The 22,149-nt window shown below is 51.8% G+C and overlaps 13 protein-coding genes across 13 annotated transcripts; 7 read left to right on the plus strand and 6 right to left on the minus strand.

Moving 5' to 3' along the window:
- Window positions 1-361: 361 nt before the first annotated feature.
- On the minus strand, window positions 362-3,182 carry SEPMUDRAFT_152365 (uncharacterized protein). Its single transcript, XM_016907401.1, has one exon. It carries the CDS (start codon window positions 3,137-3,139, stop codon window positions 470-472), a length of 2,670 nt encoding a protein of 889 aa, XP_016756196.1. The 5' UTR covers window positions 3,140-3,182; the 3' UTR covers window positions 362-469.
- Window positions 3,183-3,572: 390 nt separating this feature from the next.
- SEPMUDRAFT_152366 (NAD(P)-binding protein) lies at window positions 3,573-5,198 on the minus strand. The gene is made up of 3 exons (XM_016907402.1): window positions 4,841-5,198; window positions 4,490-4,781; window positions 3,573-4,436 (listed from the first exon to the last, which is right to left on the minus strand). Exons 2-3 carry the CDS (start codon window positions 4,525-4,527, stop codon window positions 3,701-3,703), a joined length of 774 nt encoding a protein of 257 aa, XP_016756197.1. The 5' UTR covers window positions 4,528-4,781; window positions 4,841-5,198; the 3' UTR covers window positions 3,573-3,700.
- A 548-nt stretch (window positions 5,199-5,746) lies between these two features.
- On the plus strand, window positions 5,747-6,734 carry SEPMUDRAFT_55033 (ferredoxin reductase-like protein; the record flags this gene model as incomplete). Its single annotated transcript, XM_016909328.1, has 2 exons — window positions 5,747-6,023; window positions 6,076-6,734. 2 exons carry the CDS (start codon window positions 5,747-5,749, stop codon window positions 6,732-6,734), a joined length of 936 nt encoding a protein of 311 aa, XP_016756198.1.
- A 500-nt stretch (window positions 6,735-7,234) lies between these two features.
- SEPMUDRAFT_145376 (glutathione S-transferase) lies at window positions 7,235-8,024 on the plus strand (the record flags this gene model as incomplete). Its single annotated transcript, XM_016903100.1, has 2 exons — window positions 7,235-7,555; window positions 7,677-8,024. 2 exons carry the CDS (start codon window positions 7,235-7,237, stop codon window positions 8,022-8,024), a joined length of 669 nt encoding a protein of 222 aa, XP_016756199.1.
- Window positions 8,025-8,523: 499 nt separating this feature from the next.
- Window positions 8,524-10,076, plus strand: SEPMUDRAFT_136893 (FAD/NAD(P)-binding domain-containing protein; the record flags this gene model as incomplete). Its single annotated transcript, XM_016902810.1, has 2 exons — window positions 8,524-8,557; window positions 8,632-10,076. The coding sequence occupies 2 exons, from the start codon at window positions 8,524-8,526 to the stop codon at window positions 10,074-10,076; spliced, it is 1,479 nt and encodes a 492-aa protein (XP_016756200.1).
- A 163-nt stretch (window positions 10,077-10,239) lies between these two features.
- Window positions 10,240-12,199, minus strand: SEPMUDRAFT_152368 (mitochondrial carrier protein). The gene is made up of 3 exons (XM_016907403.1): window positions 11,975-12,199; window positions 11,916-11,922; window positions 10,240-11,861 (listed from the first exon to the last, which is right to left on the minus strand). The coding sequence occupies exons 1-3, from the start codon at window positions 12,184-12,186 to the stop codon at window positions 10,833-10,835; spliced, it is 1,248 nt and encodes a 415-aa protein (XP_016756201.1). The 5' UTR covers window positions 12,187-12,199; the 3' UTR covers window positions 10,240-10,832.
- A 276-nt stretch (window positions 12,200-12,475) lies between these two features.
- SEPMUDRAFT_152369 (uncharacterized protein) lies at window positions 12,476-14,275 on the plus strand. Its single transcript, XM_016907404.1, has 4 exons — window positions 12,476-12,715; window positions 12,757-12,814; window positions 12,868-13,917; window positions 14,050-14,275. The coding sequence occupies exons 3-4, from the start codon at window positions 13,543-13,545 to the stop codon at window positions 14,104-14,106; spliced, it is 432 nt and encodes a 143-aa protein (XP_016756202.1). The 5' UTR covers window positions 12,476-12,715; window positions 12,757-12,814; window positions 12,868-13,542; the 3' UTR covers window positions 14,107-14,275.
- An 824-nt stretch (window positions 14,276-15,099) lies between these two features.
- SEPMUDRAFT_152371 (uncharacterized protein) lies at window positions 15,100-16,280 on the minus strand. The gene has a single exon (XM_016907405.1). The coding sequence runs from the start codon at window positions 16,176-16,178 to the stop codon at window positions 15,258-15,260; it is 921 nt and encodes a 306-aa protein (XP_016756203.1). The 5' UTR covers window positions 16,179-16,280; the 3' UTR covers window positions 15,100-15,257.
- A 555-nt stretch (window positions 16,281-16,835) lies between these two features.
- On the plus strand, window positions 16,836-17,220 carry SEPMUDRAFT_152372 (uncharacterized protein). Its single transcript, XM_016907406.1, has one exon. The coding sequence runs from the start codon at window positions 17,007-17,009 to the stop codon at window positions 17,193-17,195; it is 189 nt and encodes a 62-aa protein (XP_016756204.1). The 5' UTR covers window positions 16,836-17,006; the 3' UTR covers window positions 17,196-17,220.
- A 664-nt stretch (window positions 17,221-17,884) lies between these two features.
- Window positions 17,885-18,457, plus strand: SEPMUDRAFT_152373 (uncharacterized protein). Its single transcript, XM_016907407.1, has one exon. The coding sequence runs from the start codon at window positions 18,166-18,168 to the stop codon at window positions 18,388-18,390; it is 225 nt and encodes a 74-aa protein (XP_016756205.1). The 5' UTR covers window positions 17,885-18,165; the 3' UTR covers window positions 18,391-18,457.
- A 90-nt stretch (window positions 18,458-18,547) lies between these two features.
- Window positions 18,548-20,634, minus strand: SEPMUDRAFT_159612 (uncharacterized protein; the record flags this gene model as incomplete). Its single annotated transcript, XM_016907858.1, has 2 exons — window positions 18,548-20,330; window positions 20,449-20,634. The coding sequence occupies 2 exons, from the start codon at window positions 20,632-20,634 to the stop codon at window positions 20,010-20,012; spliced, it is 507 nt and encodes a 168-aa protein (XP_016756207.1). The 3' UTR covers window positions 18,548-20,009.
- Window positions 18,548-21,247, plus strand: SEPMUDRAFT_152374 (uncharacterized protein). The gene has a single exon (XM_016907408.1). It carries the CDS (start codon window positions 19,010-19,012, stop codon window positions 19,433-19,435), a length of 426 nt encoding a protein of 141 aa, XP_016756206.1. The 5' UTR covers window positions 18,548-19,009; the 3' UTR covers window positions 19,436-21,247.
- A 329-nt stretch (window positions 21,248-21,576) lies between these two features.
- On the minus strand, window positions 21,577-22,086 carry SEPMUDRAFT_121585 (uncharacterized protein; the record flags this gene model as incomplete). The annotated part of the gene is made up of 2 exons (XM_016901696.1): window positions 21,577-21,873; window positions 22,042-22,086. The coding sequence occupies 2 exons, from the start codon at window positions 22,084-22,086 to the stop codon at window positions 21,577-21,579; spliced, it is 342 nt and encodes a 113-aa protein (XP_016756208.1).
- Window positions 22,087-22,149: the final 63 nt, after the last annotated feature.

Raw genomic sequence — 22,149 nt, forward strand, 5'->3', positions numbered from 1 at the left:
TCCTCATCCTTCTTCTTCTCTTCCTTCTCTTCAGCCGCCCAACCTCGCAACCTCGCAAAAAACAAAAATTTCAGGCCAGAATCGAAAAGGATGGCGAATTTGTTCTCGGATCGGATTTTTGAGACGAAGACACACAAAATGAACGGGCTGGACAGGACAGAACAGAATTGCTGGACAGGACAGCAGACACAGCACAGCAGGCGTAATGCATAATGCATAATGCAATTGTTTTTGTACGATATGTATGTACGATACGACGAGAGGTAGCAGATCGTGCACGCACTACATTTTTTGTTTCCTTCGTAAAGACAGGGAGGAGAAGAAGAGAGAGCTGTTCAGCGGGAGGATATTGGGTGCAGGTCTGCGAAGCGGAGTTTGTTTATTCCAGAGGTGCACACTGTCCTCATCTCGATACCCACCCACACAGTATTGAGTAGATACATGTACGATACAAGACGTGTCAAGTTACTTACATATCATCGTCCGCCGGCCATCTTTCCACATTCTTTCTCCTTCCATTGCCCATTCCTGTCTTGTCCCTCTTATCCCTGATTCCTCTGACTTGCGCCCCCGTTCGAGCCTTCCCGCCCATGGCTCCTCTCCCCTTGCCACCACCACTATCCCTTGAATAATTGCTCACAATTCTCCCAAACTCGTCCACAGCCACATCAGGGACTCCCTGATTGACAATCTGATGAAGCTTTTTCTTCTCCTTCTTGGCGAGCTTCACGTCCATATCCCCGAGGTTCCTGGGTTTCGCTTTCACGTTCCTTGGAACGCGAGTTTTGGCTCCCAACGCCCATAAATCTCCCCAATTGAGCTTTCGAGCGTCGCGGAAGGCTTGCTTGGAAAAGGAGCGAGGAACGGTCCAGCGTTCGAGGGTGCCAGTGGGAGTGCAGAGGTCGATGATGACGTGGCCTTGACGCTTGAGGGGTGGAAGGATCACGCGAGGGAGCGAGAGGGAATGCGGAGGCGCGCTCGACGATGAAGGAGTGTGGTGTTCGTAGCCAGCGAAGGCGTTGTCTGTGGCCGTTTGGTTCTGGACGAGTTCGGGACGAGGCAGTTGGCTATCTTCAGGGTCTGTAGCTTCAGCTGAAGCACGCAAGTCACGGCCGCGCATGACGGATATGTAAGAGAATTCAACATCTTCATGGTTTCGACCTTGCGTGCCATAAACATTTTGGAGAAAGGCTGGGCGATGGTAGCGTTGTTCGAAGGCGCAGATGTCGCGGCGACCTTTGACATGTCCCTTTTGCATGTACATGGGACAGCCTTCGTGATTTGTGCAGGGCGCGATAATCATGCCCGTCTCTTTGGGCTGTGTTGCGAGATCAGGTCCTTCGGCTGCGATTGCCTCAGCTCGTGCCTCAGCTTGTGCCTCTGCACTTTCACCATCGTCCCATACGATGTGTTCGTAATTGCGGCCAGAATTGGGAAGCTTCTCCTCGAGATTGGTGAGACGATGCTCGGACCCTGGAGAAGAGATGCGTTGTTCGAGAAGGAGATCTCGCGCACCAGCTACCATCTCAAAGCCTCGCGGAACGCCCTTCTCTAGCAGAATAAGAACTCCGCCGTCCGTGGAAAGCAGGGACCAGAGGTTCTGAACATGGCTCTTGCGTATGTAGTCCTCTCGTAGCTGCCATAGCGTATGCGGCGCAACCACGATGTCGAACTTGCCCTGGGCTGGCGCGCTCTCGGCGTGGAGGTAGTCTGGCAGTCTGGGCACAAATGTGGTCTGCTCCAAGAGCTTGCTCGCCCTGTTCCGCAACGCATCAGAACTGGTCAGGACAGTGGCGTGTCCGAGTGGTGGGGATACTCCGCTTCCTCCAACTTTTCCGTCGGCTTCTGCGAGTGCCGTGGAACCATTCAAGTCATCTTCTGATTTCCCCAGCATCCTTTCCCACTCTGCCCGAATGACTTCTCTCACAGCAATGACACCAGCACCTCCACCTCCGGCGTCCAAGATCCTCAACTCGCCTGCCTCAGCTTTCCGCACAAGACCTTCCGCCCAAGCACTACCGAGTCGTTTCCTGGTCTCGACCATGACGCTCATAACGCTGGCATAGACCCCCGGGTAGAGCGTACTAAGATAGACATCACCTTCGATCTCGGACATTTGGGGCTGATACGCATCCAGAGCAATTGCCTTCTGCGGCATCAACTTCCCACGCGTGGGTGTAGCTGTGCTGTACGGGAGGCCTGGTCCTCCAAAGACACGAAGCGCGGTATCGATGAGATGACGATTCGATATGCCAGCGAGCATGCCTGTGACTGGATCAAGGTACGGAGCTTTGGGCATTTCGAGGGTAGATGGGGAAGTGGCAAATCTCCCTTCGACGGTGAGGGGATGTGTTCGTTGGTATACAGCAGCCTCGTCAGCGAGCACGGAGTCCTGCTGGGCAAGTGCTTCAGATGATGCACTGGGATCGAATGCAGCTCGCATGTCGTCTGCAAGCCTCTCGTTGCCATGCCGCAGTCTTTCTGGTCGTGATTGGCCTTGAATGTGTCCAAAAGGCATGTTTTCTGCTGCCAGCGCATCCTCCTCTTCCTCCAAGGCCTCGTTCTCGTCGAATTCCAGCTCCTCGCCGTCCTGGCCTAGCACGCTGGTCCCACTCCTACCTACCAACTGTCCCATATCGCTGGCTTCTTCATCAATCGCCTCGACCTGTCGCAGTTCGCCGAAGAGTCTTTCGTGCACTTTGATCTCATCACTTTCCAACAGTTGCTGCGGCACCACTGCCACTCCATAGTATTCGCGTAATGTCCGCACTCGTGCTTCGAGCTTGGCATTGTCGCCCGCCAATTCCTCGATGCTCACTCCCTCGGCTCGCAGACCCGATTGCATAAACACGCTGTCTCTCCACTCGTCTCGCGAGATGTGGCCTCGCGTGTAGAGTGTTTCGATCAGCTCGACTTCCTGCTGTCGTGTGAAGCCCGATGCGTTGGCTTCGTGGCTCGTCCTTTGACTAAACCCTCTCTTCTGTTCATTGCTCTTTACACTCCTCATCAACGATAATGTCTTCATCGACCATGTTGCACTGATCGTCCGCCTCGACCTGGCCATCTCCATGCCTCGAATCATACCGCGGAGTCTGCATGTCGTGCAGCTCGACCTGACTGCCTTGCTCGCCAACCACATCTTCTTTATCGATTTGCAAAGAGACAAGACCAAGTGTTTAGCGGATAGACCGATGTTGATGGAAGTGTAAGGTACATGTAGTCTACAAAATGCATCTGAACTTCGCAAGTCGCGTTGTGATTGACCAATGGGAACGCTGCCGATGGACGAATCTTGAGCATATCGTGAATATCATTACATAAGCATCATTACTGGAATTGGAGGTAGACCGCAGGTACATGTAGTTCTGAGCTTCTCAGTTCTCAGTTCCCAGTTCTCACATACCTACCTAGGTAAGGTACGGTACCATTTTCTTATGCTATGAAGCTGTTTGTAAGGTCTTGGACTATCAGGCAACGATGTTATGCTCGTTTGCCGCACATAATGGCAAGTACCAAGTCGAATCAATAACCAAACACGATGTCCCATGCTCGAGGAAATGGACATCCAATTGCTTCTTGAAAGTCTATATTCTTAATTGTATGATCGTTCGGACACAAAGATACGCCGTTGGAATCCCTCTATCACCATTTGCTGCATGATCAAATGCTTGACCAGCACCATCATTCCTTCACTTCCCACCTAATGCAGCTGAAGCCCGCCACTAGCACTAATACACTGCCCAGTAACCCAACTACTCCTCTCTTCCGCCAAAAAGCCCACAATCTCCGCAATTTCCTGTGGTCTCGCAACCCGATTCTCAATAAATGTCGCATCCTTCTGCGGCTGAATCAACGCCTCATCCACCTGATGCAACATCTCCGACTCCGTCGGACCCGGATTCACCGCATTCACGGTCGTGCCATCCTTGCCCAACTCTGCGGCCCAACATCTCGTCCAACCCTCCAAAGCAGCCTTGGACGCACAGTAGGTCGACGATCCGGGAAATCCGGCACGAGCTCCAATGGAAGAGATGTTGATGATACGTCCTGGAGTCCGCAAGTGTGGGAGGACTGCTTGGAGCATGAGTAAAGGAGCACGAGTGTTGAGGTTCATGACGGAATCGTAGTGTTCGGGAGTGATGTCCGTGATGAATTTGTTACTGATGATTCCAGCATTGTTGACCAAGATGTCAATGTGGTTGCCGAAAGCTGCGAGAGTGGCTTCGACGATTTTTTGCGGCGCGGAGGGCTGGCTGAGATCGCATTGGACTTGGATGGCGGAGCTGTTGGCTTCGGATTGGATGCGGGAGATAAGTTCGTCGGCGCCGGCTTTGGATTTGTCGGATGAGTAGGTTATGACGACTTTGGCGCCGCGCGCTGCAAGGTCAAAGGCGATGGAGGAGCCTATTCCTCGTGAGGCGCCGGTTACGATGGCACTGGGATTGATTAGTTGCGTCAAGGAGGGTGGTATTGGGGGTTGTGTGCATACACTTTGCCCTCGAGGGTGCGTGGTTGAGTTGGAGCCATTGTTTTTGATTGCGTGCTGTGAATATCCGTGGAGGTGGTTGTCTAGATGATCAAGTTGTTTGCGAATTCCGTTGAATCAACTACATGTACATACGTGTTGATATGTGAAGTACATCGTACTTATCTTGCAGTCTTGCGGTCCTGTGCGATGATGTCAAGCGCCCTACGTACTACGGGAAATTTGCGGTAGATGATCAATCACTGCTGACATCAATGGAAGATGCTGGATTCCGTTCGGAGGTACCTGAAGTGTGCTGGAAGCTGTAAGCATATGGAAAGCGAGTATGTGAAGTAGTGCTCTGTTAGTGCGTACGATCGTCCAAAAATGAACGTGCAGGATTTCCATAATTATAGGTCCAGATTACAAAAGCTAGAATTTGCCCTGAGATAGTGCGCTGTAGAATGTAGATCAGTTGCTCTTTTTTCGCTCGCGTCGATATGAGTGGGCTCTCAAGCTGAGAAAAGCTTCGAGGAACGGAAGTCGTATATTCCAGGGGAAGGCGTCCCAATCGACTATTCTTCTCGATACTTTGCAACTAGAGTATGATTTACATATCTACTTGAAGGGAACTCGTTGCCGGCAACCTGCTGTTTTGACCAGAATGGCAGAGATACTTTCTTCCAAGCGCCCTGGACGCTTCATATGAGTCTACGCTTGGTTCAAGGCTTCCTTCGACACTCTCGAAGTCATTACAGTAAGAAAAAATGTAAAGAGAGCTCTGCGGAGTTGGCAGAGTCGGAGGGAGTGTGGACAAGAAGAGAGAGTGAAGAGGAGATTGGGACTGTCACATGACAAGGATGATGACGGGGTTTCACGGAGTCCGGAGAATTAGTGCAGCAGTGATCAGTGGTGCACTCTGGTTTCGATATAAAACATCTGATATCTCATCACACAACACATCGGGTACCACCAATCATCGCCCGACTGACGTGTGCCGAAGATGCTCCTGGAGTATGCGCGTGGAGAGCCGGACTGATCGGTCGCCCGCAGGATGAGTAGTACATTTCAGCTTCACGCGGCTGCTGATACGCGTTACAGCTGATATAACACCAGCAGCTCACTGCCTGGTCATTTCTTTTACTGATACCAGGATCGAACAACACCCCACAGGTCTTCCAACTCTTATACCGCTGCTGCTCCTATTTCATTTGAATCCTCATAACTCCCTTCACTCAACCCCCCAGACCTAACCCCCATCTCCAGTCTCAATATCACACAATGGCAGCGTTGTTCTCGAGATCGTCCAAGGCACTCCCATATCTCACTGGAGTAGCTGTGGTGGGAACAGCAGGCACAGCATTCTATGTCACGCGAAGACCCATCATGCTCGACTCTGCCAATAACTCACCTATCAAGACTCTGGCGTTCCCCAAGACGATGCTCTTTAGCCAGACCTTGACAGTTGCGAGCTCCGAGCAGATCAACCACGATACGAAACGCATCACGTTCAAGCTTCCCGGCGGTAGCGGCGAGGTCAGCGGTGTTCCGGCAGGATGTATGTCCTCCCAGACGTATTTGGTGCAAGTGTGCATGCTAACATCTCCCAGCTGCCGTCCTCACACAACACACACCCTCGGGGGCTTGGTTTCCAGTCCTACGACCCTACACACCCGTCTCCGATGCCAACACACGAGGCGAGCTACAATTCATCGTGAAACAGTATCCCAATGGCAGAGCATCGACGCATATGCACTCTCTCGCTCCTGGTCAAACGCTCCAGATCCGAGGACCGATTCCCGGCTACAGCTATACGCCATCAGACAAGAGCCGCGATCTCCTTTTTGTCGCAGGCGGGGCGGGCATCACACCTCTCTACAGTCTCGCAAGAGGGATCCTCAGCGACGCAAACGACCAGACACGCATTCAGCTACTCTGGGGAGTGAATGGCACACGAGACATTGTGCTGAAGAACGAGCTGGAACAACTTGAAAAGCAATACCCTGGAAGACTCCAGGTCACGTACTGTGTGTCTGGTCCAGAAGGCAAGCCTGAAGCTGCGAGCTTGGGTGATGAGACCAAGTACAAGAAAGGCTATGTCAACAAGAGTGCTCTGCAAGAAGCTATTGCCAGGACGCAGAGCTTGGGTGATGCCAAAGGGACGAAAGTGTTCTTGTGCGGACCTCCGGCGATGGAGAATGCTTTGACTGCTAATGGTGGTGTGCTTGCGGAGCTGGGAATTGAGAAGAAGAATGTCCACAAGTTTTGAGCGAACGACATTTCTTCTCTGGACGACGTTCCTCCAAAGGATTATCTGCCCATCCTTGAGTGAGCACGAAGGATGTGCTCTCTGGACGTCGCCACAGACAGATATCCAGGACGGTCTTGGGCAGATGCCTTACAGCTGTATGCGACCCAATCTGGCGCATCCACAGCCTTGGCCCTCCAAGACGGGGCCTGCAGCGCGACTTGAAACACTCGCCCTCTCCGGCCGAGCTTCGCAATCGGCGAAGTGCAGCTACTACCAATTCGGTGTCCCCGAGTTGAAGCATCTCCCAATCGTCGTTGGCCGGTTAGGCGGAGGGCGTAAATACCAGGGCGATCAATGTGGGGTTCTTCACTTCTCGCAGGCGGGCGGGGTAAAGACAAATATCAGGACCATGAACACGTGCAGAAGATATATAGAAGACGGGCGCATCCCCGAATACTACTCTTTCTGTCACAGACATCGAACCTGCAATAACAATTTATCAGAAAGAACCGACGAACATGTCAAACCTTCAAGTATACCTCGATCCCTGCACCGTCAACAGCCGCAAGGTGTTGGCCGGGCTCGATCTCATGCATGTCCCATACCAATTCCACCACATCGACTACTTCAAAGCCGAGCAGAAGAGCGAAGCCTTCACCAAGATCAATCCTCACCAAACCGTGCCAGCTGCGACCGATGGCGATCTGACCCTCACCGAATCCAATGCCATCCTCATGTACGCTGCAGACCTCGGCGGCGGCGACAACTCTGCATATCCCAAAGATCTCAAACTACGCGCAGATGCCAATCGCTGGCTCTTGTGGGAAGCTTCTGTTTGGGTATGATCTATTCATCTCCACCGTCTCAAGACAAGAGAAAAATAAAAATAAAATCAAAAAATCAAAAATCAAAACCATACATGCCCAAAATCCACTACTAACCCCAACCTCCTTCCCCCAGTTCCAAACAAACTACGTCTACCTCGTCGAAAACGTCGTCAAACCCCTTCTAGGCGCCTCCCCCGACCCCTCCATCCTCGACGCCGAAGCTCCCAAATGGCACAAAGCCGCCAGCATCCTCGACACGCGTCTCCACGAAACCAAGAAATGGATCCTTCCGGGCGAAAATCCCACAATTGTGGATATTGCTGTTGCGTCGGCGATGCATTTGCATGAGGCGCAAAAACTTCCTTTGGAGCAACATCCGGGTCTGAAGAGATGGATTGCGGATGTGGAGGCTTTGTCGGCTTGGAAGGGGACGCAGGAGGCCGTGGAGAAGGCTTTGTTGCCGGGGAAAGGGAAGGTTTAGATGGGAGGGTATGGGGGATGAAGAAGGCGGGGGAGAGGGTTTCGCGGAAGTTCATGTAAATATCTGGTGTATATACGTATCAAAGGATGGACTGTTGGAGAATGAATGAACAGAAGGCTAAGCCTAGATACTGGTGACTGAGCTGTCTACCCTACAACGAACGAAAGGGACCTGGAAAAGTCTAAAACATCCAGAAACGCAGTAGCGATGATCCCCGTACGTATGTATCTGCGAAGCTTCAAGCTAGGCAGTAATTCAAGACTTTATCATACTTAATAACAAAGTTCTCGAACCTAGGTACCTTTCCCGTACATGGTAATCCTGGAGCTTAGGCATCTCATCGTGGGGTATATGTTGTTGGCATACAAGTTTAATACAACTACAAGAAGCATAAGGTAATCCATCATCACCTTATTGAGCAGTCGATTTCTTACTCCAGTCTCCTCTGCTTCCCATCATCCACGTGACTATCAATTTCATTATTCACTTCGTCACAAAGATGGATATTGGCATCATAGGCGGAGGTATTGCCGGTAAGATTTCCCCGCAAACAATGCAGACATCACAGGCGTAGGTAGTTACCCATATACTAACATCTAGCACAAAGGCCTCGCTACAGCCCTCTGCATCGCCCGTCTCGACCCCTCCTCCTTATCCTCCTCCTCTTCCTCTCCCTCCCAACCCAAGACCAATAACACCCCCAACCAAAAAATCACAATCTATGAATCCGCCCCAGCTCTCTCCGAACTCGGCGCCGGCCTCCAAATCTCCGCAAACGGCACTCGAATCTTCCACGCTCTCGGTCTCGGAGAAGCTTTCAAAAAAGTCGCAGATGAAGCCCGAGTAATTCAACTCCGTCGCTACGCCGACGACTCCGTCCTAGGCGAAATCGCACAGAATCCCCAAAGTGAATGGGATTATGGATTCCCGCATTGGCAAATCTACCGACCAGATTTCCAGCGTATATTAGCAGAAGCATGCAAAGAAGAAACCTCCAAAATCCGCTTACTCCTAGGCAAAAAAGCCATTTCCATCAACCACGAAACCGGAAACATAACCTTCGCATCCGGCGAAACTGTCACGCATGACGTCGTAGTCATCGCAGATGGAATCAACAGCCGTCTTCGAAATTCCATTCCGGAAATCTCTGTGTCGGGAATCTCTCCTCGTCCCTTTCGAGAATTCTGTTTACGAGCCATCATTCCCAAAGACCGTATCCTCGCCACCAACGACCCCTCTCTCACCGCTCTCATCCAACCCAATCATCTCAATCTCGCCTGGTGTGGCCCGCACATGTGCATGCTCGGCTATCCCATTTCCTCAGGAGACCTCTACAATCTCATCCTCATCGTGCCTCGACCAGCCGACGAAACCCACATAGGAAAATGGCATCAACCGGGAGACCTTTCCGAAGGCGAAGCTCTTTTGCAGAATTTTTCTTCCACGCCACAGAAATTGTGGAAATTGGTGGATTCGTGTCATAAATGGACCTTGGGAGATTTACCTCCTTTACCCACGTTTGTCAGTCCCAATGGGAAAATCGTCGTCGTGGGAGATGCTGCTCATGCGATTTTACCTTATGCGGGAAATGGAGGTGGACAAGCCCTGGAAGATGCAGCGAGTTTAGCGATTTTTCTCAATTCCATCCCCCACCCAAATCCAGAAAACAAACAAGAAGAAAAAGAAAAAGGAGAAAAAAATCTTCTCCCCCAAGCAATTTCCGCCTGGAACACCCTGCGCCTCACACGTCTCTCAGGCGTACGAAAATGGACCATGGGAAATCAAGGATTTCTCACACTACCGGATGGATCGCTTCAAGAGAAACGAGATGAAGAATTGGCGAAAATGACTGCGGGGTGGAAACAGCAGTTGGAGGAATTGGGGGGAGAGGAGGGTTGGAGAAAGAGGGTGAAGCCGAAGGCGGAGTTGAAGGGGGAAGGGGATATTAGGAGTCCGGAGATGAGGATGTGGTTGTATGGGTATGATGTTATTGCGGATGCGAGGAGGGTTGTGAGGGAGATGGGGTTGTTGGGTGAGGGGAGGGGGGAGTGAGGTGGATGATGGGGATGGGGTTGGAGTGCGGGGTGAGAGATCTGGATTTTTTGTGATTCGTGAGGAGGGGTTGCGATGTAGGTGAGGTTGGTATGTATGGGCCATGATCATGATGGGAGCTTTTGTTGAATCAATCTGCTAAAGTGCGAAAGGAAAATTGTGCGTGAATGGACTCGGAAGCCTTGGTTTTTTTGTTCTATATTCTCATATACAAGCAGAGTACCAACCACTCGTCTTCCGTGAACCCTGCTCCTCCAGATGCTCTTCGTGAGACGAGCCTCATTTCTATATCAATCCAGAAAGGGACTCTCTGATGGCATATCCAACAAGATAAACCAAATTCTTACCCTTGCGCAAGACGTAACCAACTCCTCGAGAAACTCCACAAGAACGCATTCCAGACCCTAGCAGAGGTGATACGGGAATCTGATGGCCAGTTGAAAGCGAGAAGGGTGGGTAAAGAGGGGTGAGGGGGGTTGAAGAAAAGGAGCGATTGCTGGCGCGATTTCCAAAACCAGATTGTCACTTTGGAAAGGAGTAGAGAAGTCTCAGATGGATACCCGAGACGGACGACGACAGGGCTTGTGATCCGCAGTCGTTCTGCTGATTTGGTCAAAAATAGCCCGATTGCGCAGCCGAGAGCGTGTCTCGATGGCGGACTGGTGTGGCAGGCAGTCGTGGAGAAAGAGGCAGAGCAGAGATCCCGATAGGCGACGAATATTGACCAAGATGGTGTAGTTGTATCAGATTGCCAGATCAGGTCAGCAAAATCTCGTAACCATCCTTGGGTATGCGAACGGGCTCCTCGTCCATACCATAAGCTCTTCTTATGACCTCGAATACGATGAGTCCAGCACTGGTGGAAGGAACCTGCCGGATCGTGTTTGATATGAAATGCCGGAAAAGCCACGGCCGCAATCCGCCATCTCTCCGTGCCAGCGCAAGAACATGCTTCATTGTTTTACGATACGCCGCAGCGTATAGCCTCAACGCACGAACTTTCCTTTGGCCCGGTTTCGTATGTGTGTGGTTGTCGATGTACTCCAGTCTCCCATAGTGAATCTCTTGGATGCGACTTAGTGGGTGCTGTATGACTGCCTGTGCGACAGAAGCAGCGACGCCGGCTAGGAGTAGGAAAGCAGGCTCCACCATGTAATGAGGTCGGATCTCCGCACGATTAGAAGCGCCGTGTGTTTTCTGCACTGAAATGGATTCTCGTTGCGTGTCTGAAAGCTGCTGCCAGCTGCCATAGTAATGACTCACGAAACTGTAGAAAGCTTGAGACTTGACAGTCTCGAAGGTTGCGAAGAAGACGCCAGCGCCGAAGGAGTCTCTCAGGAGTGACAAGGACCATCCCGCAAAGACACCTCGGGCTCCAATCTCTTGGGTCTTGCGCAAACCGTAATGCCACATGTTACGGTACTTTCCATCCATCATCTCGGCACTCTGGAATCTGACTTGAAGGGCATCTAATGGGGCTGCAATGAAGCTCTGTATCGTTCCAGCCAGGAACCCCGCGGAAAAGCATGTGCCCCATGAGGGGGGTGGAAACACCCTTTTGGTTGACATGGAGTTGGGCTCGTGAATCAAGCTCAACGTCTGGAGATATGCCGTATACAGGACTGCACCGACTGCGGTATTGGCAATAAGAGGCGGCAGGACCTGATACGGCAGAAATCTCCACCCGTGTTGCTGGACTGCTGAAGCCAGAAGCATAGGAGAAGTCATGCGCCAAGACCACGATTGACCTGCCTGCACGCCCGGGTTTATGGCTCTTGCGTAGCCCTATCTGTGGTGAGTATATAGCTGGAGGACTGCGAACTCGACCCACCAACATACCATGTAACTACATGAATGTCAGCTACGATGCACAGGAGGCACTTCTTGGGCCAACTTACTCTATCCGGGGTCTAAAAAACGCCTTGATGGGCGCTCTAAAATAGAAAGTGAGAAGACGGGCGCTCAAGGCTCGCATCGTCGCCGCAGTGAAGCCAGTATGGGCATGCTCCTTGCGCTTCTTCTTCGTAGCCTCGACCTGTATCGACGTTGGCGCGTTTCCGCCTTCGCGGTGACGAGCGTCGGATCCGCCATTGCCGACAACTTCACTCATATCCTCCCTTTACACTAGCATCTCGGTGTTGCGCGAGAAGTGAAAGTCGGCTTGCCCAAGGTGTGAAGTGTGCTCCGAGGTCCGTGGCCGGGCGGGCGGGAGGGAGGGAGGGGGGAAGGCGGCTCGGCTCGGCTGGGTTCGCTCTATCTTCTTGCTTCCTCAGGCTCAAAGCGCTGTCTGGCCACTTTTCTTCACTTACTTCTCACTCCGAGTCTGGAGGTCAGCTGTCCTCTCATTCGCAAATGCCAAGGCGGTCCGCTCTAGATACCAACATTAACCTTACAAGCCCTACGTCTCCGCCGAACCCCATGGGCCTTTGTCTTTGCTTTGGAGCTGGAGGCGAAAATTGCCCACGGTTGACGGCATGTCCGACGCAGCGCCGTGTTTCTATATTCGTGCGAGAAACTTCGTATGGCATCGCCAAGACAGGAGGACTCTGGACAGTGCCTCAGCAGAATGGTATTCAGCTGTCATTCCAAGGAGCTGACGAGAACATTCGAACACTTCACCACACATTCTGTATACAGCTGTCTATTTTTGCCGGCTCGCGGCGAAGACATCCGAACTCAGCGAGATTCAGTTTGGGGATGACATCAACTTCCTTGCAACCACATACCTTAGGCACAAGGCATATACGATCCCTAGACAACGAAAGCTTGTCGAACTGACAGGGTATGACAGGTGGTCCCGCCAATGAACAGCCGACTATATATCTCGTGTAAAGACCATAAGCAACCCAATGGTTGTTTTGTATCTGCTACCTCCTAAATCATTTTGATAAGCCCCAACGCAGCCCACCAAGTTGGCTGGCTAGAGTCTAGAAGCTGACATAGGGATTAGGGCCAACGTCGGCCTTTCCGACGAATAGCAATAGGCCGTCACCAGTAATCCGCTCACTTGATTCGGCCATGTCCCTTGATCTATATACAACGTATACACGATGCATACGGTTAGCTGTTTGAGGTCTCCGCTACCCCCGGGGTCTAGACACGACCACACAAACACACTCACAAGCAAAGTGGTGCAGCTGATCGAGGATCAACATCCTCGTCAGGAGAGCCTACTATCACATTGGACTTTCAAGGATATCGGATCTTCGGCAACACCGACCATCGCACCTTCTGTTAACACTGACCACGCAAAAAGGGCCAAACTACTGTTTGCAGGGTTGGAATAGCAGAAGCTTTCTCATCCGACTGCACCACACTTGAGCAAAGAAGTAACCAGGTTCGCCACCATGTGCGCTACCGACAACCTAGCGTAATCACACACTGGTCACCACGCTACCGCGACTAGTGCTTCGCTAGTAGCGACCGCTGAAGAACGGCCACTTCCAAATTTACGCTACCTCCTACAATGTGGCTCGTTCCAGGTTCCTGGATGTCTGAAAAAGAAAAACCGGAACACCTTTGGGGACTTGGCAGTACAGTGGTGTTCCATTTTCTTTCCATTTTTTTCCTGGAGCCCAGGAGCCTGGGAGGGATGCGTGAACGCTGTGAGAAGGAACACTTTCGTTGGACAGAATGCCTTGGCGTAGAGTCGGGATACGAAAAAGTCAAGTGTACAGAAGAGACGTACCTCCTAGGGTTTTGTGAGCTGAAGCACCACCTTCGTGTTCAGAATCGACCCTACGGAGGTACCTATGTACTGACCCACTCGAAGAAGTGCCACACCATGACAAGCCTCCTTGCACGCGTGCTGGGCCAGCATACGAAGAAGAAGAAGAAGAACGTACGTACGTAGAGCATTGACTTGTTTGAGAACAGGTCACCTCACGATGATACGTCTCTTGACTGTGTTGAACCCAGCCCAACGTTTCTCGTGGCATGTGAAGAAGAATTTATAGCGTTGACCCGAGCGCAGGAGTGCCACACGACGACAGGCTCTTTGCCCTGGTTGAACCCAGACCAGCACGTGTGAAGAAGAATTTATAGCATTGACTCGCTTGAGAAAAGGTGCCGCACGATGACGAGTTCCTTGCACGCGTGCTGGGCCAGAATACGAAGAAGAAGAAGAACATATAGCATCGACTCGCTCTCGAGAAAAGGTGCCACGCGATCACAGGCTCCTTGTCCGGGTTGACCCAGACCAGCACGTGTAATGAAGATGAATTTATAGCATTAACTCGCTTGAGAAAAGGTGCCACACGATGACAAGTCCCTTGCAACCACTGAACCCCAGACCAACGGTTCTCATGCCACGTGAAGAAGAAATGCATAGCGTTGACTTGCTCGTAGCAGTGCCACCCGATGACAACTCCCTTGCATGCGCTGTCCCCCAGACCAGCGCTTCTTAGGGCATGTGAAGAAGAAGGAGGAGGAGGAGGAGAAGCTGAACTTGCAGGATCAGTCCCGTACCCCATAAGTCTATGTCTCGTCAATAAATAAATAAATATATATATACCAACTCCTCCTCCTCCATTCCATTCCATTCCATCAATCGAACTCACTCAGCATCACACAAACCAAACCAAGCTACAAACGATCTCAACCAAACTCCCAAATCCCCAACAACAACAACAACAACCCCACCCCTTCCAAAATGAACACCTCATCCCTCCTCTCCACCATCATGGCACTCGCCTCGCTATGCATCTTCACCACCGCCCAAGTCATTGTCAATCCATGTCCCACAGGCTGCGTTATTGTTCATGTAAGCAAAGCAAATTCCCCCTCCCTCCCTTCGAAGTTTCTTTTGGGGGAATATTGAATCACTGATTATTGTTGTTACTAAAAAAAAAACAGAACAATTGTGTAAAGGCTAAGGAGGTGACTCAATCTTGTAACGCTTAAGAAGAAGGGGAAGAAGGGGAAGAAGGGGAAGGGAGGGGAGGAAGGGAGGGAGGAAGGGAGGGAGGAAAAGGACACAAGGGGAAGAACAGAAATACGTGAGTATTGAATTGAATTGAATTTTGTTTCTTGTAACAGGAATCTGAGCTAACTTTCTTTTTCTCATCTTTAGATCAACCCAGTCCAATCCCACCATTTCATTCAATCTCGCTCAACAACCCTCTCTCACTCATATACACCACCACAATAAACAAAAACAAAAAAAAAAACATTACCCCCATCTCACTCATCCACCCCAGCAAAACAAGTCCGATTCAAACACCCCTGATACGCACTCGCCATATGCGCATAATCCACCACATCATTCTGATACCCGTATCCACGATCATTTTTCAAAAAACAATTCCCTCCATATCGTTGTATGGGGACAGTTAAATTTGCATAATACGTCACGGCTCTGCACGCCGGTTGTCCTCCTCCATCTCCTCCTTCTCCGGCAGAAGAAAGATTCCATTCGTCACATTTGTCGAGACAGTCTTGAAAAGTGTAGACGGTAATTTTGCCTCCGAGGTTCGTCATGGTGATGTTGTGGGAGGGAGTGCTGTAGTAGGAAGGGTGGTTGGTTTGGTATTGGGTGTAGCATTCTTGGATATAGGGGACGCTGTGGCCCGGGGAGAGGGTGGTTTCGGTGCTGTTGCAGGAGAATTGGGCGAGGCCGGTGGAGCCGGATGTTACTGCGGACGTGGTGGGGGTTGTGGTGGTTGTTGTTGAGGTAGTAGTTGGTGATGTTGATGTGTTGTTGTTGGAGTCAGATGTGGCTTCTTCACTGTTATTGCTCGCGGTGGAGGTTGTCGTGCTGCTTTTCTGGGAGAGTCCGACGCCGAGGCCGACGCCGAGACCTATGGCTAGAGCGAGAAGAATGGCTGCGGTGATGATCCATATCACGCGTTTCCGTTTACTGCTGCTGGACTGAGAGTGTGCTGATACTTCTGTGAGACCGACACCTGCGAGCTTCTCATCGTGTTTCCCATATGCTGACGTGTATTGCCGATCCTCCTGAAAGCTGGGGGGGCCTTGATGTCCATATGCTGGGTACTGGTGCATTCTTTGCGGCATCTTTGCCGTGACGTCGTATGTTGGAATCAATCCATCTGCTCCGCTACCTTCGACCACTTCGGGGGCATCATGAGCGTCTTCGCTCATGTTCTCTAGCAGATTATAGCCGCCTCGGGGATCCAGTTTGGCGGCTTGTGATGAGAAGTGAACGAAATTTGGACAGACCAGTTCCAGAGCTTTTTTTGCAAGTATCACAGTAGAACGTGTAGGAGAGCGACAAAGGAATTAGGCCCAAGGGGAAGTCAGTGAGTACCAATCTTCTGAGATCATCCGACCGGCATCCTGTACATCCTGTGATGCAGCTACTGGAGATCATTCGTCTGGCTTCACGAAGCACAACATACCTACTTACAATTCCCAGGTTATCGGCACCAATCACTACTGCGGACTAGCCGATGCCAGCAACGCCACTGGCTGGGGGCATTGTTGATATATATGAACTTGTACAACACCGGGCGAAGCCGTTCTTGATTCTGTTGAAGCACTGCAATCAGAGGAAGACGTCCATAGTATTCAATCTTTCTGGTCTTGACAGTAGTCCAAACCGCAATCCTGGTCTCGATCTTTTGGAACGTCAATTGAAGCGGATTTTGATGTTATTGGCGGCTGATGTCCAGGGTGCACAGGCACAATTCCGCGGTTTCGCGTGGCGCAGCGCTAAATATAGTTCTGCGGCTGAAGCATCCTTCACTTCAGCCTTCGACTCATTTCTTTGTTGCCCTCACATTCCATTTGATCCTCACGCCTCCAGACAGTTTAAATACTGTAATGGCATAATTCAATCTCATTCGTCAAGCTGGAAGTTCCACTGAGGTGAATCAAGTGAGCATGAATGTGAAGATCTTTTGGCGACGAAGGAAATGACCAATTGAGGAAAGCTGGTCGCCAAGCGGAGTGATCATCTATCAGTCTCTAATGTCAACCCATCAGCGCGGATCCAGTACGCAAAAAGTCTTCAGAAGTAATGGGATAGAACGGGAAGAGCATCAGTTGCCAGCCAATCGTATGAATTACATGACCAACACATGGTCCGAATATCCCAGCAAAGGGAATGATTCAGAGCCAAGTGAAGCGTCCATCGCAGCGCCTTGTTTTATCAACTAGACTCTGTGCCATAAGGCTGAGTCTGCCGTTCCCCGCACCAGCTTGATGCTCACCATTTGGCACAGGGCGTATCTTCAAGTTCGAAGAAGCCCAGCCATTGGCAACATGGTCATTGTTGTAGAGGTCCGCGGCTCACTCTTGTTCCATCATCTTCACTGCTCTACACAAAGCGCGACCTGTGCTTGGGTATGCATGCACTATGAGAAAGACCTGTCTCGTGAGAAGGCCCTAGGACATATCGTGATGCTCGATAGGCTACGAGCACGGGAAAATGAACGAGAGGTCGTCAGGACTGGAGCCCCTCCTGCCTAAGCTTAGCCAGGTCAGATTTTGGGAGCCCTCCACTGCTTCCTTCCATCTTATGTGACAGTCTCGTGAGCCTTGCGGCCTTGTGTCCCTGTGGCCTTCGGTACAACAAGAGCGACTAGTAGCGACGTCCATCCAAAAGATCTGCTTCTCCCTCGCCGTTTGGTCTCCTCGTCGCATGGCGCTTTGGCACGGGACATGTTGACCGCTGGTTCTCTCATCTTCTGTGTCTGTCCCTGTCCTGGACCTTGATCCAGTGCCATTACTTTCCAGGCCGTCCGTGTTCGCCGTGCCTAGTTGAGCGAAGAGCAGGTGCAAAGTCATCTCGGAACGAGAGTCGCGCGCGGATTTGCGTTGGCTCGGAGGCAACGGCTGGCGCGGATGGGGTCATAGCGGCGGTATGAAAGGGCCGTGATAAAGTAGTGCACGAGTCCGATCGCGCCGAAGCTCTTGCTGAGGGTGATTTGTAGTCTATTCGAGTCGTTCAAGGGCGTATTAATACAGCTGCAGGCTGTGAGCACTGTAGTATAGTGCCGAAACTGCCCATCAATGAAAAGTGCTGATGGCCGTAACATTCTCCACATGCGGATTCGCACAACGCGGCGTTGGCGGTTTTGGGCCACCAAAAAGGAGATATAGCCAAACCATCAAATAATAATCCACCATGGCAATAACTGGAACATCTGAGGAAGCGAATGTCACCGCAAAAGTCAGGTGTCGAACCTCCAGACCCTCAAATAAATTTGATCGTGGAAGTAAGACCGTGAGTTGCATTTCTGCTTTCCTCAGCAAAACAATTCGTGGCAGACAGCGCGATTCGAACCTCTCCAGCACTCTCTGCTATACCACAAGTTCGAGCAAACCTAGAGTAAAAGAGAAGACTTGCTGAAGGCCCTCTGATATACCACAAGCTCGGACACAAGCTCGAGCGAAAGAGCAAAAGAGAAGACTTGCTGAAGGCCCCCTGGAAACAGCTAACACCCCCAACCAAACTGCCACGCCAGTTGTGGAATGTATCATTGCGGTTTACCACGCAAACGTCACGAGCCGAAATACGTACCTCGTTAACCACTTCACCACCCCGCCCTTCCCGCCGTCCCCGTCCACCTGGCCCCAGGGGCCAGGTGGATGAGTAATGCAAAACAATCCACAATGATATACTCAATACTACGACCGAGCCCGTGCCTACCCGTGGCGGCGCTTGTAACGCCCCGAGCACCGGTAGAGCGACAGCGAGGACATGGGAAAGCAATGCACTGTTGTAGGCCATGCAAGTCTACGCGTGCTCTTCTTGGTGTTGTGGTTGCCAGGCCTGCTCGCGTGAAGGAAGATGCAAGTAGTGTCATGCCAGCCGAGCATATTCCAGGGCAGCGTGCTTTGACATACCTAGAACATGTTCCACTTCTGTTCTCAGTAGAAGAAGCTACCGCAAGAGAGGATGTGATCGAGGCAACAGTCCAACACAACATTGTGTATCCTGCTCTTTGGTGAGCGTCAGGAACTGTTAAATGTGTTCCTCGGCTGCGTTGCCCACGCCGACTAGACAAGCCTGCTCGAGGAGTGGTTGTGAGCTGTTTCTATTACAACGATCAAAGCCTCAACAACATCTTTTAACCGCACAACCAATGTGCTCGCCTTTTCACCGTCGCATACGCGTCAACGACAGCAGGAGTCGAGTCGCTATCTTCTGTCGAGTAGACTTCATCTTCACTTGCACGGTCGCGACTTCCCGGTGCACTAGAAGAGGCTTGTCGCCGCAGACTCGAAAGTCAGCGCTTCAGTGCGGCGACGACAACGGATGGGACGGTCTGCTCAATGCGCTCTACACTAGACGCCTCAGTTGGAGATTCCACGCAGCCGTTGGATTGGACCAACGATCAGGCAGTGAAGCGAGAGCGGCGAGGAGAAACGATACCAGCCGACGGCGACAGTAACGCTGCCCCTCAGTACACAGCGGCCTAAGTCGTCGACGCCGCCGTGACGGACACCGTCATGAATATGAGGAGGTGACACTGGCGGACGGTAAGTACGGCGACGGACGCGTCCTGTTGCGCGGCGCTTCGCAGATTCCACGCGGTAGCGGCACTCAGCGAGCGTCACCAGCAATGTCTATTGGAGGACACCACTTCATCAGATGGCGCGCTGGGAGATGCTGCCGCAGGATCATCAATGACCATTACACGGACAACAGTACAGCATCGTGTCTTACGGCATCATGCTGTCCTTCGTCGCCAATCGTCGTTTAATGGCTTTCAGCCAGTGACCTCGAGCAACACACGACGATGAAGTACGGCCAGGCCGAGACAGCCACCACGCACAATCACGATGGAGGTCATATCAGCAAGCCGTGCGAGCAAGCATCATCCAGGCCACTTTGGCTCGCATCCGCGTGCTGCACGAATGAGGCGCAAACCTGTCAGCTTCCAGGCCAAACAGTTCAGGTTGACCACGAAGCCAGTGGCTGCCAGGAGCTGCGCAGTCGGCGCGGCATCATGACCTCAATGGCAACTATACACCGACAATGTAGGTGCGGAGAGCAGGACGAAGACGTGAGGCAGTTTCCTGGGTGGTACCGATGCGCTTGTCGATCGAAGTACTGGCATGGAGACTTCCAACTCGGTCACAAAGGCAATTCATAGCCACCGCGACAATCATCTCTTCGATGGGCTGAGCACCGGATGAGACAAGATGCCGATGACAGCGGTCAAAGCAACAGGCCTCTCCACGGATGGTGGACACAGCACAAGAATTGTTGCGACAACACTGGGCTGTCCTGTCCTGTCCTGTGCCTACGCTCGGACAGATCGCAGCTGCATCCTTGTCGTCGAGCTATCTCCAGCGTAGCAATGGACTCGATACAGCAGTAAGATCTTCCCACGCGCCGAGAGGAGCAATAGGAGGGCCGGAGGAGAACTGGCAATCTTCCAGAACCTCTGAGAATACATACAACCTCGAACTTCTTGGTCCCACTTGGAGTGTGCGACGACTCCACGTAGACGGCACTTCCGACAGATCTCTCGCCTTGGTTATGGAATGCGAGCGATGTGGCTTCCACAAGCAGTGAGAGAAAGCGGTCCAGGTCTCGTGGAGCGACCTGACATATCTGTTTACGGACTTCTCGACACGACTGCATCTTTGGAGGTCCATATCCGGGATAAAGCAATCAGCTTGAGACTCGGCAGCTTCCTGGATTCGTCTCAGCGGTCTCTCGAGCACCTGTTCTCCTTCTGCGGTGTCATCTCGCTCTCCTATCACTTAAGCCATTGAAACGTTCAAGCAGATGGCATGTCATGTTGCGACGACCTTTGTTCGTGGCTGCAGTAACCCAATTTGCCGCAACTCAGTGCGCTCGCCTAGAAATGACTAGGCTGGCAACGCTGTGGACAGACCAGCAGGTTTGGTCTGACAACACCGCAGAAACTTCAAAGGATCCATGCCAATTTGTTCAGTCTTTCGACGTTGCGGCTGGATAGCAGTATGCAGCATTCGGGACTCTAGTCATTCTGTAATGGCAGAGCTGGGTGGCGCCCTGCGACTATGACTTCCGTATTCGCTGCAAAGAATACCGCACGCTAGCCTGAGGTCCCTAGGCTTGCTGAGCACTTCATCACAGGTGCTCGGTGGCGACCAGAGTGCCAAGTCCGGCAATCCCGCAGGAGGGCGATCGTAAAGAAGGACGTCGAAAGATGCGAACAAGGACTTCGAAGTTCTGCATCCGATCCCACGGAAAAAGAGCTCATAGGTACCTGGTACGGCTGGCATTCCTTTGTGGAAGTGACTGCGCAGTACGAGTTCGTTCCAATCCATGCCGCCAAACTGAAGTGGCCCGGATAGTCAGTGCCAAAATTTGTGTCCTGGACTCAAAATTTGGATCTGGCTTGGCATGGAACCATCTCTGAGCTCGGGATTGTGAGCCTGACTTTGATGACAGCTTATCCTGCGTCGAGAGCTAGATCATGGAGTCTTCCGCAGATCCAAGAGCGCTGGCACTTCCTCCCATACTAGTAATCTAGTAGTATGTGGGCCGTTTTTGGCCATCGAGAAGTGCATGCGTCGCCTTTGCGGCCCCATTCGCTCAGGTAGTCTCCGACAATGTAGGACCCCAAATGCTGGCCAGACCACAAGCATAATGATGACCACGACCTGGGACTCTGCTGGTACCATATGCATAGTATATGGTACTCGACGAATGCCGTCTTGCTATCTCCATCCTGGTTTTGGGCATGCCCTTGCCCTCAGTGGCCAGGTCTTGGCCGACATGCTGGAGCTCTGGGATGGGGATTTCATGATGCTGCCCATTTGCAGAGTGTCGCAGAGTCGTCCAGTAGAGATATCCCGAGTGCATATCATCATTGCCCGGTATGGTGTTGGGCTAGGGCAGAGCACAGCAGACTGCGAGACATGAGGTCTGTCACCAGGGCGCCGTCGTGGAATGCTCATCCTATCGGAGACGCGATGATCGTGCCCGTGGAACCACGAAATAACGAATGATGATTGGTGCTCGGCCCCGTAACCGTTGCTTTGGCATGAGCCTCTCTACCGGCTTGTCGAGCATCCCATCCCTCGCGTCTGCTATCATCAGCATTGTTGCCTTTTCATGCTCATGCTGTTGTTTGCTTGTTTGCATTGATATTGTCGTACTCTCCTC

Source organism: Sphaerulina musiva, assembly GCF_000320565.1.
Source record: "Sphaerulina musiva SO2202 unplaced genomic scaffold SEPMUscaffold_13, whole genome shotgun sequence".
NCBI lineage: Eukaryota > Fungi > Ascomycota > Dothideomycetes > Mycosphaerellales > Mycosphaerellaceae > Sphaerulina > Sphaerulina musiva.